The sequence below is a fragment of the Perissodus microlepis genome, chromosome 5 (assembly GCF_051167445.1).
Source record: "Perissodus microlepis isolate ML-2025 ecotype Zambia chromosome 5, ASM5116744v1, whole genome shotgun sequence".
Classification (NCBI taxonomy): domain Eukaryota; kingdom Metazoa; phylum Chordata; class Actinopteri; order Cichliformes; family Cichlidae; genus Perissodus; species Perissodus microlepis.
In genome coordinates this window covers 29674349-29689719 of record NC_140465.1, presented here as the reverse complement: position 1 = coordinate 29689719, position 15371 = coordinate 29674349, and the positions used below count along the sequence as shown (strand labels likewise).

Below are 15371 nucleotides of genomic sequence, written 5' to 3'. Positions count from 1 at the left end.
TTTGAGGGATCATAAATTATGAACAGCTGTGTGCCCATTCTCATAATTTTTACACGATGATAATCATTTTTGCACTACCAAAAGTGGGGCAACCGTAGCTTTCATTCTCTTGGCCTTCATGGCCACACATTTCATTTGAGTGAAAAAATACACAAATCTTTTTTTTTTTTTTTAGATAAACAATCTAGTGGAAGAGAACATCTTAGAAGTCTGTCCATCATCATCCACTTGTATTGCATCTCTTCTGCATTAATATTGCATCAGACCCTACATTCCCCCCATTTTCGAATATCATAATATGGAGCTGAACATAAACATTCTGATCCGTAAACTCTTTATTCTTTATCATTTCCCTGTTACGTCCGCTTTAAAAATGGAAAATCTTTATGCTTCCAAACTATTCCTCTGTGGAGAAGGGGAATGGAGCAGTTCTAATTCACTGTTGCCTTAACTGAGTGCATTTAGTGAGATGAAGGACTTCTACCATGGCTACATCTGCAAGGCATATCAGATCAAATCACACTACCATAGCTTATAAGCTATGTAAGAACTGAACCATACATTCCTGTCACATGTTTCAAATGCGGCATGAAATAACAAGTTTGCAAAGTCTCCCGAGGCATCATCAAACTTCCAACCGTGTTAATAAAAGTGGAGGATCTATTTTTGGACCTCCCTTACATCAGGCCCGCTTCATTTTGACCTTTTATTCTTGCGATCAGTGAGTAATCTCCCAACTGCACCCTGATAGAGGCCTGTGAATACTGCTGCATTGTGCTCTGAAACCAATCCAGAGAGAGCAGATTGAGTAAAGACTACAGAACATTTTAACATTCTTGGCCAGAGAGAATCAATCTGCAGCAGTCCTCGGGGAAAAACGCTTAGCTCTTCATTTTCATGGTTCTCCTTGTATTTACATTCCTACCTATAAACCAGTATAAGACGATGAAGCAAGTGGGGCTGTGATTTGAATAAGGGAAGAATTTTCTTTTTGAAGCTTTCAGGATGTGAGAAAAAAAATCTATTGTTCATTGTTTCCACACCCTAAATTAACAAATAGTCTCAAATTGTTGTGGAATACTTCCTCTTGGACTGTTTGGTGTCCCTGGATGAAGCACAGCAGCACAGGGATCCTGGAGACGCAGCAGCAATTCTGAAGGCTTTGTTCCTGCTGAGTCTCACCAGATCAGATTGATTACTCTTGGCACGCACAATTTATTTGACTTCATTGTCCTCCCACTCTGCTGTTACTGCTTGTGTCAGAGATGTGCATATTCTGCGTGTTTGCGCATGCGGTGTGTGTTAAGAGCAAGTGTGTATTTTTTCAGTCACAGTTTTACCCTTGCAGTAAGGCTGTGGAGCAAGTTATGACACTTTTGAGTGGATTGTTTATTTCTGTGCAAATATGTACACGGTATTATAAATGATTTTTCTTGCATACTATTGTTCTGTATATCCATTTCCATTCTGCGTTCTGTCTATGTGCTTGTGTGTATGTGATTGTTTGCATGCACGTATGTCTGATGACTACGCCTTTGGGTGTGCCTGTGTGTGAATGTGTTTATTTGTGTGTCTCTCCTGTGTTTGTGCACATGCAGGGAAGTAACGTGATGGAGGACCAGGATCTCAGAGACATCGGGATCACTGATCCAGGACATCGAAAGAAAATCCTCCACGCGGCACGCAACTTGCCCAAGGTGCTTAATATCGTAGGTTATCTTCAGCACTAAGGAGACCAGCAACTGACAGGATCTCAAATAACAAAAAAACCCCAATAAGGACAAGTACTTCACTAACAATAGAAAATAAGCTAAAATAGATAAATGGCACCCTGATATGTGTTATATTGTTGAAGGAGTATTCATGCTGTCCATAGAGTGGGTTAAGCCTGAAGCAACAAAGCTGTCTAAGCAAACAAAATGACAGAGTGGGTTCATTTAAAACCTATTATCTTTCATTCAGGAATACACACTTTTCACTCTATGATAGCTGGGATAGGCTCCAGTTCAGTGACCCTCAACTGGACAACTGATTAAGAGGATAGTTGAATGAATTGGATGGATGGATGAGTGGCTTTATTTGTGTTTGTTATACTCTGATATCTGTTTGATATCACTGCAAATGAAAAAACGAGTCATAAAAGTATAGTTATTACTTTTTTTTAGACAACTATCCATTTTTAAAAGACAATTTTTCTTCTCATTTACAATAAAAAAAATTAAATATAAGGTATGCTTGAGTGAATTATGTTTTATACTACGCTAGTATCATTTTAACATTAATCCACAAATTAACCGGTGACTCTGTTAAAAACATTAAAATTGGTCCAGCACCTTCGTGATGCGAGTCCTGTTTTAGTTCACAGATGTTTTCTGTGAGATTGAACTCTGGTTAATATGGAAGTCATTACAGTTTAATGAACTCATTTGGCCTCTTTCACTAAGATGTTTGTAGAAATGTTGTTAAACTGAACAAAAACCAACTGTGCATGCAAAATTACTGTTAAATTCATGTAACAGTTGCACTGGCCAGTTTTGTTCTTACCGTCGTGAGTACGATAGTGAATCATTCTGATCTTGCCTTCTACATTCTGCATATGGCTACACCTCCATTTCTCCAAGGTCCATTTCTTGCATATTTACTTTGAGGTGGACTATGAAGGAAGCTGATGAAGTTATTTTAAGAATGGAACAATATTATCCAAACTGCTTTATTAAAAGCAACTCTTTTCCATGTTCTTGGTTTGAACTTGGTTTGAGCAGATCTTGACTATGTCTGCGTGCCACTGATTTACTGTACAAATCTCTGTCTGTGTGTTTGTTTTTTTTGGCTGCTAACTACTCCTACACAGTCAGGAGTTGAGCAACCAAACTTGGCACGCAGGTACATCATAGGCTCCTGAAGGTTATTATGTATATCAGGTTTCTGATGTCATCAGATTCCCTAGCAATTACTAAGCAACAGGCTGAAATGACTTGTTTTTAGTATTTAACAATTATAACACCATCTAAAAGTATTGTATCTTTTTTGTCATCATAGTAGCATCTCATTTATATCCACAAAAACAGAATTATACATGACCTATTGTATGTTGCCTAGCAACCACATAGCAATTGGCTAAACTTACCTATTTACGTGCCTACAGCAAAGCATCATATCATTTTCATTTCATGGCCACCAGCATGAACAGGTCAAACAGTGCTATAGCATGGGCATGTACTAGTTCCTTTAGACCACCACTTGAACAAGTGTACCTAAAGAAGTGGAAGCAGCTGATATACTGTCACCTAAGATCATAAGCTTTGCAGTGTTGTACAAATTACATTTTTGTTCTGAAGATGAGAAAAGTTTAGATGGAATATGTAGGGATCAGCAAAGTCAGGAGTAACCTTCCCGGGGACTATAAATGATGATTTCACAGCACTCCATCCGGCAATCGTTGATGTTTCAGTCAAGAGCTGAACTGACATTGCTGTTTTTTAAGCTACTTGCCTAGCATGGCCGCTGCAGCAGTCAGCTTTAGTTGGGTAGAAAACCCAAATTGTCCTTCCATAAAGTCACAGTTCTTGCTTACTTAGATGCATCTGTCTCCGTAGGTAAAAGCACTGGGGTGTGATGGCAGCACATCTCTTGCCACTTGGTTGGATGGCCTTGGTCTGCATGAATATCTGCCCAACTTTCTTGCCAGCGGCTACCGCACACTGGAGTGTGTTAAGAACCTGTGGGAACTGGAGATCATCAATGTAAGAGGCCACTGATTACTCAGATTATAAATGCATGCACTACGAGTAATTAAATGCATAAAGTAGCAAAAAAATTATTTTTACTTATTTTTTTCTACTAACATTTTGCAATGTTTTATGACGTTTTTCCCTTTCTGAGTCCGAAAACATTTTTTTTTTTCGATAAAATAAATGCTACCTAAAAATATAATTAAGTATTAAGTATTTAACTGTGTCTACAATAGTCAGTGCTCACCCATTAATATTGTATGCTCTACTCTCCTTAGTACTTCTATATTTGTACCATTATGTTTACAGTTCAGTTGCTTGGGTCGTGTTTTATTTACCTTCATGTTTGAATAACAAAGCTGTCATGGCTGAGGTGGGTAGGTGAGCTAGTGACTAACACTGTGGCACCGCAAGGAGTGAGCATGCTCTGCTCATTGTTAAGGAAGAAAATCTTTAAAGTTAATATTTTTAAGCTGTCTTGCTGATGTTTATCAAGAGCATGCAATCATAAAGGTTAATGTATTATATAAAGCTATTCTTTAACCAGGAAGTTAAATTCTTCAGATTATGATTATATCTTTCATAAGAGTGTCGTGGGCTGACATAAGCAGGATTAACCTAGCATGTTTTCTAATGTCAGGTAAAACCATAGATGCAAGAAAAAACACTCTGCACCAGGAAAACATGCACTCTAAACAAAAGGGACACAGAAACTATATTGTATAGCTACAAAACTAATTTCAAAAAGGTAGAGGGAATGTAGTTTGTTTTCATTTCTTGTCATTCTGGCAATTGTTTTTAACACAGCTAGCATAAAGTTTTTTTTTAGACTGAGAGGTCTGTGTGAGTGTTTCTGGATTGTTGTGTTGTTGCATCAATGTACATGCAAGACATTAGACATTTGGTACATTAGAGAGAGCAATCTAAAGAAACTGAAAAAGGTAAGTTTATATGATAATATATTATATTGCAATCATATTCTCAAATTATAACTGCCCGTCATAACTAAGACAAAATTAATGAAAACTAAAATAAATTGAGACATTTTTTAATAATAAATAATCACATAATCACTCACCATACCTTTTATACAAGACAAGAGTAACGAATATTGATTGTATTTAAATGTGACATACAAAAATGGATACAGAATAGAATTTAATAATCCTTTAGTTGTCCCACAGGGGGAAATTTGGTTGGAACAGCAGCAAAAAACACATATACAAACAGAACAGGACACAGGACATAGAACAGAAACACACAACATTTTTATATATTTACATCATTTACAGTAGTTACCAAAGTAGTAGTGTACAGTTATTAAAATTAAAGTACAGATATATAGCATGTACTTGGAAAATAATTCAGAAAACATTTGATTTAAGTTTGCCTTAGTTGATAATTAGTTGCTTTTGTATTAAGCTCTATTAACTTTTGGGGGTTTACAGTCCAGCACTGATTAACTCTGTGGATGGATGAAGTTGTCAGTTTTTGAATCTGTGATGCTGTGGGCCAGTTCTCATAGCTTTAATAACAAGGCCATCTTAATATGTGGCTACCAACGAAGTTAAGCAGCACTTTAAAATGCTGAGCTGAAATATCAGAAATGCTTCGTGATGGAAGCATTTGCATAAAACTATAGCAGAGACAAAATCACCACACAGTAATTAGTGGATAATTAACAGATGTGTGTAAATTAAGAGACAAAGTTGTGACTGATGACATGGAGAAATGTAATTTGGTTTTATCCGTATGGAAATAGTGTAACATTTTATGATAATTAGTGATTAGAGAGGCGGTCTTATTAATTTTGCCTAGAAACATGGGTGCAACATGTGTAGGAGGATTGATTTCTCAGATTGTGTGTACATGGAGAACAGTGTTTTCCTGACAGGTTTGAAACATTATTACTAGAATATGGAAGCAGAAAAACACATGATCATTAGTTAGAGATTTTTCAAGACGGCACTCTTTTTTAAAAATAATTTATTATGAAATATTGATAATATTGGCTACATGTAAATTATCCAAATGGAATAATCTGCCTGTGATGACGATTTGCAAATAGCCATCGCCTTGTCTGCTGGAGTCACAAATCAAAGCGCTTAAGCAGTATTGAGCTGAAACAACTTTATAGGCATCCTTTTGATGTTTTTCCATTTGCCACTTGATACCTGGTTTATTCACATTGTACAAATTTCACTTTTTATAACTGATGTTAGAGATCTTGCAAAGTGGAAGTTTATTGTTGATCAATTGCTTTAATATGAAAGCTGTGCAATGTCTGCAGCATTATCTTCTGTTTGCACTTTATAAGAAGGAGAAGCTTGTGTAAATTCAGTGTTATGATATCATCTTGCTCATGTGAAGAGCAAGAAACTCATAAAAAGGTAATTTACCATGAGAGAGTGGTGATCTCTTGCCTATATCATAGTGGATATATACATGTCCAAACTAGAACATGTCTGAAGTGGGCTGTTTCCTTATGTATGCTTCATGTGAGAGATGACAACTGGAAAATATCCCAACTTGATTTTCCTAAAACTGTCCAAACTTCATATGTGAAAATAGGATAATCCAAACGTGTGATAGGGTTATGTTGCTGACATCGGAGCTGCAGAGACACAAGGGTTGTGAGAGTCGATACAAGCAAGTTTGTCGGACAGAATGTGATGAGACAGGAATGTGCGTTATATAAAGCAATACATAAATTCCATCTATATACCAATACAATTTTTTTGTTTGCAGAGTGACTGTTGTGCAGCTGTCTGAATGCAGCCATCTCATTTGACCAAATGGTTGTCAATCAATCAACAGTAATGTGCATTTCCTTTGTTCACTGCAATAATGTGATCAATATTTCTTACTCTGAGAGAGGGTCTGACTGGATCACTGATGTATATGGAATCAAAATCTGTCTGTCAGTTTTTAATGTGGTGATAATGTTTCCGTGTTTTCTAATTTATAACAGATTGTGTTGAAAATATTATTTATTTTTCTTGTTGTGACTCATAAAAAATACCAGCAATGAGATGATCCAATATGGCTCATACGCAAAGACAGCACCGCAACAAAGCTGATATTGAGTCATCATTTTTCTTTTTGTTTTGTGTTTTTTGCACTTCTCACTCCGTTTGTTTGTGTGCATAGTTATGAAAAACACAAAAAACTGTGGCGGTAAATTAGCAGAAACCAGCAACAGCTGCAGTCACAGCAGCAGCAGCAACAGTCGAGCAGCAGCCAAGCATACTGTCCATGCAGTGTGTGAGGGATGGTGTCCAGCAGACTGCGATGCAGAAGGATGGGGGTGTGAGTGCAGGGCACATTACTTTCAGTGTGCAGAGTAGCAGAACTGCCTCTGAGCATCTGAACTCACTTTGCCCATCACATCTCCGACATCCTCCTCAGCGTCTCACAGCAAACAGCATCGAGCACTGAGATGATCTATGAGCTGGTTCCCTGTATAATCCCAAGGTGTTCTTTATTACTATTTAAATTCCGTCTCATTTCACAGGCCTCGTGCACACTGGCCTCACTGGGATTCTGCACATGGTTTTGATGAAAACAGCACCAGAAATCCAGCACACAAACCAGTTGCCTCTTCTGCCTCCGACTCCCACTGAATAAATAATTGAAGCTTTAGACAAAGAATCATATGAGCCTGTTATGGAATATTTTGTACCCGTGACATAATTGCAAATGTAACATTAATCACTCAACATCCACCTTTACTGGATGAGCATGAATGTTAATAGCCGATTATGCAAATTGTCAGTTTTGGGGTGATGGGTTTTGACTATATAAAATTAGCTTATTGTTCCTTTTGTGATGATTTGAGTCTCACTAGCTGCAGTGGCCTGTGTAAAAAAAAAAGTTTAGCGAGACAGATGCTGTGGATAGACGAGCAGTGTTTTTATACTGTGAATGGCAAACACAGTGTGTATTTACATAGTGACACTGTTATTCTTTATCCTTTTCATATGTCACATGTTATCGTACATAAATCAGTAAAGTCTTGTGTGTTTTTTAAGCACTATGTCCAAAAATGGGTCGTAAATTATAGAGCGTCCCGAGAAGGAGACAGTGCGGTACTTCAAGCTTACGGCAAAACAGATTGAGGTTGAATTATTGACGAGAGTCATTTCTGTTTGCCTGTGGATGCCTGCCAGTGAGGGGTGCTTGCCACCAACTCTGTGTCAGTTTATTTTGAATATAAAGTATCTATATTAGTTTAGTCTAGATAAACTCCTGTATGTAAGATATGGATCTAAGAGTACAGTGGAAAGTCTCATGCTATGCCCTGATGTTGTCCTCTCTAGGTTATTAAGGTTGGTCCTCTGGGTCACAGGAAGAGGATCATTGCCTCTCTAGCAGAAAGACCCTATGAAGAGGCTCCATCTAAGTCCCGTCGTCTGTCCCCAATTATGGTAATGCATTTCATATTTTCTCACATTTTCTCTAGAATTCACAAAAATACACTCTTGTCTGTTATGAGATTTTTTTTCCCCTCAGCATGTTTACCCACGTTCCTGTGTGCTGTTATATTTTAGTTTATTTTTTTCTTACTGTACAACAATCCAGACAGAGCTGAAGTGTACCGCAGCATGGCACGGTTCAGCTGTTTTTCTATACCGACATCATTTTGTGAGAAAATGGATCCTTTTTCTTTCTGCAGCGGAAATCTAATTTTGGAATGAGATTCTTCAATATCATTATGTTCACAACAGTTAAATACTGAGGGCTGATTTCCCAGGCAGATTAAACTGGGCTAAAAAGAATTGAGAATCTCCATGGAAGAGGCTCTTTTTGTCGAGGATTAGGCTTGGATGTAGATCAGGAAAACCAGCCTGTGTAGACAGTGCTTTCAAATCATTAATCTGTGTGTGTGTGTGTGTGTGTGTGTGTGTGTGTGTGTGTGTGTGTCTGTCGATGCGTATGGCAGTTCCATGACCTCCTATCCCAGACCACATCTCCCCTGAGTCAGCTGGACCCCTACACCAGTCGCTCCATGGACATGCTCCTTCCCCTGACCGAGTCAGATCGGAGGCGAAGAGGAGTCGACCAAGACTGTAGTGTATCTCTGCGTTCTTATAGCGAGAGGCCACGTTCTGTAGTGAGTGCCACCTTCTTTTACCTAAATGCTTTTCTCCAACAATGTCTGTTGCTTTCAGCAGATGCAGGAGCACAATCAGGCACAAAGAAACGACAAAGATGAAAAGAAAACAGCCTGTTCTCTGTTTCCGCAGACAGAAAACCATTGACAATAAGTCAATCAGATTAATTGCAAGCCTTTTCTACAAACCCTTGTTTGACCTCCATACCTAACATACATAATATTTACAGTATATTTAGTCTTTCTAGCCATAGGTTTGACATCATTTGTCTTATCCAGTGTCTAACATTTGGGTTTTTCTTGGTACTGAGGCTCATATTGTTTCCTGCTTGTTATCAAGTAGAAATAACTTTGGGGGTATTGGTATTTCATCTTAAATAATCACATCACTCTGACCTCTTCTTTCTTTTTTAAATAAATAAAAGAAACAAATAAATAAATGCTGCCGAAAGTTAAATGTGTTGTGCTGGTCCGGATGTAAAACTAAGTTTTGCATTGAAGGGTGGATGTGCAGAGTGATTGATTAAAGCAAAATGTAACTAGAACCAGTGAAAAAAGCAGAGGTGCATTCAAGGTTGTTGGGTTTTTACATTGTATTTTTGCTGCGTAGCCAGGTCTAAGCACAGATGTTCAGACATCCTTCCACTCAGCCACCTCCTACAGCTCTTGCTTAGTCCTTAGTCCTGGAGATATATAAACTCTCCAGTATGTCCTGGGTCTGCCTGATGCTCTCCTCTTGATTAGACATACCTGATAAACCTCAACTAGGAGATGTCCTGGAGATATCCTGATCAGCTCATCCCACCTTGTGGCTCTAGTCTTAAGGATGTGCTCAGATGTACGTAGAAAATACAGTCGATGGAAAGTTTTGGAAACCCACATTTTGGAGCTGACATTTTGAATCAATATAGTTGGAAAACTCAATGTCATATTTAATCATCTGTCTGATATTTTCTCCCTGTCCAAATAAACATTTGAAGCACTGCTGATTCTTAATGAACAAAAACTTGAGTTTATGTCATATATGTAAATATGTGTAATTTTACCTAATTAAGCTAATCTTAACTTCCATTAAGTCCCCAAACTGATAAATAGAATATAGAAAATATGTGTAAAATATTAAAAAAAATAAATAAATCGATGTTCATTGTGATGAAGTAGTCTAAGGAAGAAAAAACAAAAAAGACATGAAGTGCCATTGAGCATTTTTTTTTTTTTTTATCTTTGTTGACTATTGTCTTCTTTAAGAAAAGAAACCAAGAATAACACAGTGATCAAATCTTAGCATTTGTTAAAGGTCAAACTACAACACAAAAAGTCAAGCTGGCATAGCTGCTTTCTGACTCACTGAGGCCAATCTGGAAGCACACAGGAGCATCCACAAATAAGGAAAGGGAATATGGTACCACTGCTGTATAAAAATCAATACTTACAATTTCCATAAAATCTTAGTGTGTAATGATCATCATAAGTATATTTTACTCTGACAGTGATTCATGAAAGCACTGAGCACAGCCTACACTGACCTTAAGGCCCAGCATGCATAATATTTATTAGTTTCCTAGCATAAAAGACTTGCATTAAACTGCTGACCAGACATCTGCCTTCACACTAATGTTCAGCGGTCAGAAACCCTTTACCTTGCCAACTTGATGGATGCACAAATTAGTATTTGAAATGAGTGTGGTTACAAAGATCCTGCAAAACATTGGAAAAAATAGCATTTTATCCCCTTTAATATCTACAAAAATTGAACACAAGGCAGAGAATATTTTGTTCTTGGATCAGTCTGTTCTCTTTATTGCATTTAGCAGCCTGTTCATTTGCATCTGTGCAGGACAGACACAGCGACCGGCATAAAGAGTCTCGTTTAAACCTCCGGCCGCCGAGCCAGTCTGCTACCTATGCCACGGTCTCCGCCTGGCATCACCAGCCTGAGAAACTTATTCTGGACTCCTGCGGGTACGAGGCAACAGTAAGTCACTTTTACTGTCTTCAGCATAGATGCCAGAATATGCTGTAAATATGTTATAGATGGACTATTAAACACTATTAAACAAGAAATAGTGTAGGACATTTTAATTCAAATACATCCTGTGCTTGCGATGGCCCGTCTGTGTCTGTAGTTGACTTCGTTTGCCAGCACCAACTTTTAAAATCATTTTTTAAATTGTGTTTTGACTCTTTCCTCTAGTATCTAGGATCATTGATAATCAGGGATCTACGAGGGATTGAGTCCACACAAGATGCCTGTGCTAAAATTAGGGTAAGTATTTATCAATGTCCTTCTAAGAGCAAATGTAAAAGCCATCATGGTAACACCCAACGCTGACGCGTGGTTGGGGAGAGAGCTATAACTTTATGTATAGATTAACCAGTTAAACATACTTTTTTTTTTAAATTTGAAAAAATTGGTGGTATTTCCCCAAAATAAGGTTTAAAAAGCCTTTTTTTTTCTTACAGGTTCTTGCCGGTTGTTTTGTTTTTTTTGCTACTTTAATTTACATTGTGGGCAAACACCACGCTAGTTCATGCCATCAATCCAATAATAAATACATTTTTAAGTCCACTAAAATACAATAAAGTAACAACTAGATGTATCTGCCAGCAAACAGCTGAAACTAAACCTTTAGCTTGGTTGCTTGTTTTCATGTGAGCAGCAGTACTGTTGGTTCATGATCTGTGTTCAGGTTATTATAAAGGAGATGATCAGCCATATTGGCCCAAAAGAGCCGAGGTTCGGGGTTGGGAGGCAGTCATCTGCTGCGACTGGTGAAAACATGAGGGGAAAGAAGAGAGAAAAAAGAAGTATAAAACAGGACAAAGCCTAAATTGTAGGAGAATGGACAAAGATTTACGGCTTTATTATCTGGGTTTAGTACTACAAAACCTTAATTTTTCCATCTTTTTCAAGAATAACTGAAAAGTGTTTTTATACGTCATAACAATTAATAAACTCTCCAAAACAGGCAGTGATTTTTTTCTTTCTTCTCACTTATTCTTTTTGTATCTATTCCAGAAATCCAAGGACTCCAAAAAGGGTCCAGTTGTCATACTGTCCATTACCTATAGAGGTGTTAAGTTCATCGATGCAGCCACAAAGGTAATGGGAATTATTGATTATTGACCTGTCCAATGCAAACACTGCTGTCGACTTTCTCACTGTCCATTAGTGGTTGATTCCCGTTTAGCGCTCACTTCATTCCTGTCTTCATTAGACTATAGTAGCAGAACATGAGATCAGGAACATCTCATGTGCCGCGCAAGACCCAGATGACCTCTGCACATTTGCATACATTACCAAGGATCTGAAGAGCGGCCACCACTTCTGTCATGTCTTCAGCACTGTGGAAGTGGTGAGTAACATCAGCCCTGTGATTGATTTAATAGAATTAGAACTATAAGCATAACACACTGTAATTATGCTAATATATTAAAATAATCCACTATAGACAGCCCCATATTTTCATATCATTGTGGAACATTTTGCAAATTTTTGGTAAATAAAGAAAGAAAACCAAAATGTCCCCTTGTAGGACGTCAGATATCCTGCAGTTAAACCTGTCTTGAGCATCCTATGGATTATTTTCTTGATTGGCTCATCAAATAGCTTGATTAAAGACCCACTCCTGCTATGCATGGCATTTCCATGCACAAGCACAAATTATGTTGTCATTTAAGTCGAAAGGTCTGTTAAAAGGTCAGCAGTGAGGTTTCATTTTTGGCAGCTCGACCACTGTGGGGGCACTTTAACTGCAGGGAAACATTTTTTGTTTGTGGGTTTGTTTGTTTTTTTAATGAACTGCATTGAAAAAGATCTTTACAGGACCAAAAAAACCACTGCTGAGCCTCGATTATTTATACTTCACACAGTTCCTCCATGCACAGAATGTCAGATTAAAAACTGCTTTAGCTTTTCTCTGTAAATGCATCATATTTAAACAAGAGCCTGTGGATAATTATACAAAGTAATTATCCTAAAAATGTGAAGAGCAGCGCTTTTGTGTGCTGTGAATTTGCTGAAAACAAGTGTTTGCAAACCAAACTGAATAGTGGTTAACTCAAAACAAATACTGTAACACGTTCAGAAGACTTTTTTAGTCCAAGCTTTGTAGCGTAACTAATACAAGGTGCTTAGTTGTGTTTTTTATGGAAATTAAATGTTTACTGAGCACACAAGCAAAGTGCATAAAGATTTTGTCTTTGTTGTGTGCGGTCATTTAAAGTCAGCTGTTAAAAAGTTGTTTATGCCTGCTTTGCTTTTCGTCACATATTTCAGTACAATGAATCTTTATTTTCCACTCACACAGACACAGACCTACGAGATCATCCTAACGCTGGGACAGGCATTTGAGGTGGCTTATCAGATGGCGATTCAGTCCAGGGCGAGACACTACATGCCTCCTTCATCTCTGGGCTCTGAGGTCATAGACACCAAAACCAGCCGTCCTGTATCTCAGTCCTGGAGCAGCATGCGAAGATCAGCAGTGAGTACCAGCCTATAAAACCTTAAGAAAATCGTGGCGAATGTGTGCATCTCTGAGTGCATTTGAGTGGTGAGGTTACTCTACACGTTAAAAGGAAAGCGGGTGTGAAGGAACATATTGTGCAGTCATACTTCAAAATAGGTAGACAGACCCTGTGACCCACTTTTTCTCCACTGCTGAACCCCTAATGGGCCACCTACAAAGGAGGATTTGCTGTGCGTGTGGTAGAAAGTGATGAGTCATTACTTTGCTCTGTGAGTCACTCCAATCAGAGGAGACTTTCTCTTTGTGCATATGTGAAGCGTGATGAATGATTCCTTTTATTTGTTGCTAACAGGGGGGTGGGAGGAGGTGGGTGATTTCCTCTGGGATTTTTCTAAGCCTGTGCACAGCCTCGTTGGTCAGAACCACCCGCTGCTTCCTCACTTCTGATTGAGTGTGCTGCATAAATGTTCAGGTATACCCTGAGCATTGATGTATTGACCTTTCAGGCTGCATATAATAAGCACTCAGTGATCACTGTCACCTGAGAGCGCTGCACAGCCGCCACTAGGAGCACGCACACACACACACTGCTGGACCACTTGCTTATTCAGAGACACAAATCACATTGTTTTACTACCTGCCTGCAAGGATAATATATGGAGTGATCACAGAGCTGCATAATGAGCCTGCTGGTTGTTTAAGTTTTAGATGAGAAGGGGGGGGGGCTGATTTCTGTCAGCTGCGATTTGTTTTAATACACTTCGCTGCTACCAAGTGAATTGAAACAAAAACTGTGACAATCATGAAGGTTTCTCATGTATTTTACCTAAGAAGAGATTGACTGTTTGCTAAGCCCTGTCCTCTGTAGTTTGCATAAAGACAATATTTCCTAAAACAAAAAATATTTATCAACTGTTACTGTCAGGTTTTTTTCCCCTCTTGTTTTAAAACAAAAATATTGTAAAGGAATCTTAAGTATGAATCTCAAAATGAAAAAAAAGTCCAGTGTATGCCCATTGGCCAGATTTGTTAATGGCTGTTTCCCTTAAAGAAATCCAGTTGCGATTGGTCGGTGTATTTCTTACGCCAGGAAAAGCCCCACCCTACTATTATCATTAAAATACATAGTTATCAGAAATAATGCAGTGACTAAAACACATGTCATTAGATGACATGTATACACAGTGTTGGGAAGGTTACTTTTAAAATGTATTCCATTACAGATTACAGAATACATGCCCTAAAATGTATTCTGTAACATATTCCGTTACGTTACTCAATGAGAGTAACGTATTCTGAATACTTTGGATTACTTAACATATTATCATGCATTTTACAACTACGTGAATGTACTATTGCTGTGTGATTTATTACTATTACTGAAGGTCCGCGGCTCCGAACCGTAGTAAAGGGACCTCTGGCTAATACGGGTTCCGTGTCGGGCTCGTAGCCGAAAAATAGCTTTACTTTGTTGTCTGGGTCAACTCTGCTTGCATGAGACAGAGAGGCGTTGAAAGGCTGCTCCAACGGAACTTATTGTTTCGGAGGAAAACACGAACGAGCTTACTTACAACTGGGCTCGTCAGGCACTCTTCTTGGCTGCAGTGGTTATTATTATATTTACATGCTTCCAGCTCCCGTTTTTGCTCGATGACAACTCATACTTTTCGACTCTCCTTTTTCTCCCACCTCACGCTCACAGACACATAACGAGTATGGCAGTGCATTCTCCCTGCAGCACGGACTACACTGCCCATGATGCTACATTCTGTATTCTGCCTATTAGCTTAGCACAACAACAACAACAACAAGGCGCTCTCTCGCCCAGGAAACACGCAGAGCGAGAGCGTCACCCTGTAACCATGGCAACCGCAACGCTGCCACCTGGAACTACAGAACGTAGCTGTCAAACAAAACCCAAACAGTCCTGACCCGCCACAGTATGAAACAGGAAAGTACCGCCGTGTAATCCATTTATGTCAACAAAGTAACTGTATTCTAAATACCACCTTTTTAAACAATACCTGTAACGGAATACAGTTACTCATATTTTGT

At 38.5% G+C, this 15371-nt stretch overlaps 1 protein-coding gene across 7 annotated transcripts in view; it reads left to right on the top strand.

Moving 5' to 3' along the window:
- The window catches only part of anks1ab (ankyrin repeat and sterile alpha motif domain containing 1Ab), a 55194-nt gene that overhangs the window by 30151 nt on the left and 9672 nt on the right, over positions 1-15371 (top strand). For all 7 annotated transcript variants that reach the window (XR_014800297.1, XR_014800296.1, XM_084929265.1 and 4 more), the window contains 9 exons: positions 1599-1697; positions 3597-3743; positions 8051-8158; positions 8674-8844; positions 10682-10819; positions 11039-11110; positions 11864-11947; positions 12063-12200; positions 13155-13331. Coding sequence is in view for 5 of the 7 variants with exons in the window: in XM_084929265.1 (XP_084785391.1) it covers positions 1599-1697; positions 3597-3743; positions 8051-8158; positions 8674-8844; positions 10682-10819; positions 11039-11110; positions 11864-11947; positions 12063-12200; positions 13155-13331 (1134 nt within the window). In the remaining 2 variants the exon portion in view is untranslated. The remainder of the gene's footprint in view (positions 1-1598; positions 1698-3596; positions 3744-8050; positions 8159-8673; positions 8845-10681; positions 10820-11038; positions 11111-11863; positions 11948-12062; positions 12201-13154; positions 13332-15371) is intronic.